General features: G+C 35.8%; 1 protein-coding gene across 3 annotated transcripts; it reads left to right on the forward strand.

Annotated features, from left to right (window-relative positions):
• The first annotated feature begins 495 nt into the window (after window positions 1-495).
• On the forward strand, window positions 496-5085 carry SCP2 (sterol carrier protein 2). Of its 3 annotated transcripts, none has more exons than XM_089818977.1 (5): window positions 496-762; window positions 868-1074; window positions 3848-3908; window positions 4301-4400; window positions 4633-5085. In XM_089818977.1, exons 2-5 carry the CDS (start codon window positions 925-927, stop codon window positions 4712-4714), a joined length of 393 nt encoding a protein of 130 aa, XP_089675103.1. In that variant the 5' UTR covers window positions 496-762; window positions 868-924; the 3' UTR covers window positions 4715-5085. The 3 variants fall into 3 exon arrangements, with proteins under 3 accessions (XP_089675103.1, XP_089675104.1, XP_089675102.1); XM_089818978.1 differs by having other exon boundaries at window positions 527-762; window positions 906-1074; XM_089818976.1 differs by having other exon boundaries at window positions 749-1074.
• Window positions 5086-5395: the final 310 nt, after the last annotated feature.

Consider the following 5395-nt stretch of genomic DNA (forward strand, 5'->3'; position numbering starts at 1 on the left):
TTTTTGTGAGCATCTATTGGGGGGTGAACAAAACGAATATCAGACGAGTGCTTTAAAATGACACTTCTCGACCACTTCACACTCTGCAATCTCTACAGAAAGAGATCTGTAAATGCCCAAGTGTTGAAACCTTAGCTTTAAGCTCTTGAATCACCTATAGAAAATCAACATAATTCAACTTACAGTTCAAAAATTTAGATGAGTGAAATTTTATGTAGAAAGCTCTTATTGATTCTTCCCTTTCTCTCTAAATAAAGGTGGTTTGATAAGAAAAAGTACAGGCTAAGAGACACAGTGCACCAAGGAGAAAACATAGTCAAACTGTTTTTTTTTTTTCAAGATTCACAAAAACAAACTGAATTTTTTCCTTTTTTTTTTTTGTTCTTTTCAACTACAGACTTTGTGTAATGTGAATACCAAATGCTGAAATTTTCAGACAAATCCAAGATATTTTTTTTTTTTTTTGAATATTGATCAATTGTACACTGTGTCCCTATTTCACTTTTCAACAATAAAGGAGGAGGCGTGACGCATCATCTGTCACAAGACTGCCATCGCGTTTTCCGAACCAGAAAACGACGCTCTCCTCTTCCGACACATTCCAATCCCGACTGCAATTGCTCGCTTTTTAAGGAGGAGCGCTGAAATTTAGAAAGGATCTAAAAACCACGGTTCACATTACCAGTGGTAGAGAGCCTAACCATGGGTTACCTTTGCTTTAATAGGAAGATATGACATCGGCAGTAACGGCATCGTTGTTAGGTGTGCCCTCTTTCCAAAAACTTCTATAATTAAGACCCTATTTACTTCGCCCTACAAACTGGTAGACTGGGTAGTTGATTTATTAACACCTCTTTTCTCCGTCAGTTCATTAAATTGGGCGTCGAGTTTTTTTACTTGCATAGTTGCTGAAATTGGAGAGAGATGGGGGCATCGGAGGAAAGCGTGGCCGCGGGGTCGAAGCTGAAGTCGGCAGCGGTGCTGGAGCAGGCCAAGAAGCATCTCGCTACAGAGGCAGGCAAAGAGCTCAAGAAGAAGATTGGCCTTGTTTATCAGCTCAATATTTCACCTAAGGTGATTCTTCCACTCTGTCCTCCAATGTTGTTCGTCTTTTCCTTTTTCAATATTCGGAATCTTTTTTGTTCTTCTGATAATCTGAATAACATGGGGTTTTCTCCCTTCTGTTGGCTTTGTGAACATTTTGTCGAGAAAGCAGATTCCCTGGCTTGCCTATTGTAATTCCTGAGTTGATTTTTGAATTGGTAATTTTTGTTTACCTGGTGCACTTGGGCTTTAGATGCTACAATTTGATTATATTCTTTTTTTCATAAATTTGAGTCATATGTCTGATGGAAATTTGACCAAATGTCTCCACTGTAAAATCTGTGATGATTTACAAGGCGAGCTTTTCCTATTTGGCACTTCTTAATTGAACTTAAAATACTAGAACATTAGCAGGGTAGGTTTTTTCATTTGACAATTTCCAAATGGATACAAGATAACAGAGCTTCGCGGAAATATTCAGTTGTCACTACATCTGATTTTTGGTTTCAGCAGTTACTGGCTGTCTAATCGTTCTTCCTCCTTAACGCTGTCTTGGATTTCAAGGGCTAAACGAAATGGTATATGGTTGAATGAGTTATATTATCGCAGATATTCGTTGTTGATGTAATTGTGGCAAGATCTGGTAGGGTTTCGGTACATATGATCCCGAGGGTGTCAAATTCAATAATGAAGTTACTGTGTGGATTTAATCACATGTTGTGAAGAGCTGAAATTCACTGCATCACAGGGTTCCCCAAACAAATTGTTCTAGGTTGAGAAAATATTACATATTAATTGCACAATAAATCGATAGAAACTCTATCTAATCTATAACAATCGATACAAACTCTGTCAATGGAGACTCTATTTGATTTATAAACAATCGGTAGAAACTCTATTTGCTTTATAATAATCAATACTCTGTGTTAAATAACAATAAATAATAGTGGAAGAAAAAAATAACAAAAGCCAACCACAAATTGACAATAATACAGATATTTCCAAGAAGTAAATATTGGATCTTCTATTGATTCTAACAACCAACTTTCTCTACTCAATCCAATAGAATTTAATATTGTAGAGCACAGCTGCTTTACTTAGCTTACAAGAAAAGAATTTTACTTTGCTTTCTTTGGCTTAAAATCATATATAAAATCACTCCTGAGTTTATGCAATCTTGCAAATTTAGAAATATTGTGTTAGAGAATAAAAAGCAAAGTTGTTGCTAAATATCCAACTCTAGTTGATTTAAAGTAGCTTGAGTCCACCATCCGAGCTGAACAAAGAATCTAACATGGCTTAGGTTTCAATAATGTGCTTTGGTCTTTAGTAGGTGTCCTATGTCAGTAGGTTGCACTGTTTCTGTTTAGACTTGTGCATATAGCAACACTGGGCGTGGTAAACCAGGTAATTACAAAATCGCCTTCGACTATATTTTAAATTTTTTTGCTGGATATGTCTCATTCTTAGAAAACTAATGGAGTAACTGTTTTTTTTTTTGGAAACTGCCAAACTTGAGGTTTCATCGCGATATATAGATATGAGACTCCTCTATGTTATAGGATCCAATCTCCTTGGTCCTCTGAATAACAGATTGTGAAGTGGGAACCTAAATAAGAGATACAAAGAATGCCTCATTTGCAGCTCATCAACTCGTCAGGTGTTGTCCACATCTCATGCTGAACTTTCTTGTAAAGAGATACTTTACCGAGAGTCAGCTTTGGTTTGGATCGAGTCTCAGCTAAGTTCCAGTCTTGAATTCAGGGGATTTGTTATGGGAGATTTGCAGCTGTAAATAAATTTGAAGGCTTTTAGGATTAATGATTAATAATACATCATAAATTCAGTGTTGATCTTTAAACACATCTCCCCTGCCCCTGCCAGGACTTTGGTCGATTGACAACATTACCTTGCTATGCGTAGAGGACTTTGGCTGATTGCCAGCATTACCTTGCTGTGCCTTCTTTTTTTCCCATCGATTTGACTTATTATAGAGATGCTATTTCATGGTAGACGGCACATATTATATGCTATAGGATTATACTAGAAGAAAAATACAGCAGTTCACAGTAAAATTGCCTCTGGCATAGACATATAACTGTATGCATTAATTCTTTTTCTTGGCTGCAATCTTTGAATGTTGACCATTGCCGGGCTTGCGGCATGACCCTAATAGTTATGTTCTGAAGAAATATTTATGGAGACATTCTTACAGTAACTCGGGGAGCTGCGTTTTTCTGTAAAGTTCAGTTATTGGTTTTACAGTAATGTTCTGAATATGACGTTATAGGTCGGTTAGCTTCTGATGATTGAGTCATCTTTACTGGTTCCATTGTCAGGGCTTAACTTGGGTTTATTGGAATCCTCACGGTTGAACCTAACATTCCATCTAAGCAAATTGATATGATGTGAACAGATTTATCTAAAATCTTTTGAAGTTGTTTTTTGCTCTTTGATGTTTTTTCTTAGCTAATGTAATTTTTTCTGGTCTCCATGTACTTGTTATTAACTTATTTTTTAGAGCTATGGTACTTGTGTATCATACATGGAGTTTCTTTCCTTTTCGCGCAGTCAAGCCAAAAGTACTTAGGCCTGGTCTATATTGTGTGCAGGATGAGCCTTTGATATCCTTCTAAATAGGACATGAGATAAATTTAGACAATCTTGACATCCTTCTAAATAGGACATGAGATAAATTTAGACAATCTTTTTGTTTATGCACTTATTAATAATTCTTTACATCGGACAGTGATCTAATTTATATTCACACATGTTATTTCTTTGTAATTGGCTATTGAAACAGAAACTGGGGATAGATGAGGAGGTGTTTGTTGTGGACCTGAAGAATGCTCAAGTAACCAAAGGTGCCAACGACTTTTTGAGCTTTTCTGTCAATTACTATGTTTCAGTATTTATGTACGTCTGCTATAAATCAAAGTTCTTTGAAATTAGACTGTTCTTTTAAGGCATCGATAATTGAATGGTTGACTAGATTAAACTAGAGACTGGATAGAAAAGTTATCATCGTGAGACAATGCGATGCCTGGTTGTAGAAATTCCTAGAATGACAATGCTTATGAAAGGAATAAGATGCTCTGTGTTTATATCTAGGAAGTCTAATTTTAATGCAATCTTTAAAGTTGTTAATTTTGTAATGACCTGTAAGATGTATGTTTTGAAGAGTCCTACAATTCTTAAAACTTGTTTATTCTGTATTATTTGTTTGTAACTAACCTCTTATTTTGATTATGACTAGGCCCATTTGAAGGGAAACCAGATGCAACATTTTCCTTTGTGGACAACGATTTCCTCGCAGTGGTTACAGGCAAGATGAATCCTCAAATCGCTTTCATGAGGTATTTGTTCCATCAGGACTGTACATTCTGCAAGCTGTGTTATACGTAGTTCTACAGTCTTAATTTGCAGGGTAGCTAAAACAGTGCACAGTATGCCATTCACTTTGAGGTTTCTAAAGACAGTTAACCTAGCATCATCTTCTAGTGAATTTTTTTTTCTTTGATGGATTTACTAAGGTTATATTTCTAGTTTATAACAATTCCACATATGTTGATATCTCATTCTGTTCAGGGGTAAAATGAAGATTAAAGGAAGCATGAGTGCAGCACAAAAGTTCACACCAGAGATTTTCCCCAAACCTTCAAAGCTATAAAACCAATGCTCATTCTCCGGCAAAATACTCTATTTTTCCTGCAGGTTTCGCATAGACATTTTCACTATCAAACTTAGCGTTTAGTCAATTCTCGCAAATGTCTCTTGTTTTTTTCAGGGCATCCTCTATGGTGTAGACTTTTTTCATTGTTTAAAGTTTCTATGGCTATATTAGGATGTGGACACACTATTAAATTGAATTGGAGTCTAAGAATAATTTCAATTTGTTATGGAGAAGCTCTTCAATATCCCAAACTGCATACGGAGAAGTTTTTGGTCGTGCAACTGGTTTGGATATCACATTGTCATATACAGATCCGTCCCATTTGATATATTGATAAATCTCAAGGAAATAATATTCATAGTAATCAACCACTTTGTAATTTATATTAGCAATCTATGATAACATCAGAACCGTTAATAACCAAAGTTCGAATTTGCTGGTACCAGAACCGTTAATAACCATTCAATTAATGGTTTAGTTTGCTGTCGAATATCACTCAATTACTGTAGTTAAAATTTGCTGGTACCCAAATTTTAAATGCTCTAGTAAACTTTAATTACTGAAGTTCTAGTTTGCTAGTACATTTAATACTCATGCTTCACTTATGCTTCTTTTTAGTGATGCGCATACCACTGTTGAGCTCATCACATGCATGATGCGTCCGGACTATTTCACCGA

Source organism: Cupressus sempervirens, chromosome 3, assembly GCF_028749045.1.
Source record: "Cupressus sempervirens isolate cs-2001-9-10 chromosome 3, ASM2874904v1, whole genome shotgun sequence".
NCBI lineage: Eukaryota > Viridiplantae > Streptophyta > Pinopsida > Cupressales > Cupressaceae > Cupressus > Cupressus sempervirens.

Bases quoted from the DNA above. Each gene is read 5' to 3' on its own strand.
- SCP2 (XM_089818977.1), top strand. From the start codon at position 925: ATGGGGGCATCGGAGGAAAGCGTGGCCGCGGGGTCGAAGCTGAAGTCG. The intron at 1,075-3,847 runs GTGATTCTTCCA...CTATTGAAACAG, and splicing joins AGCTCAATATTTCACCTAAG to AAACTGGGGATAGATGAGGA. The intron at 4,401-4,632 runs GTATTTGTTCCA...CATTCTGTTCAG, and splicing joins CCTCAAATCGCTTTCATGAG to GGGTAAAATGAAGATTAAAG.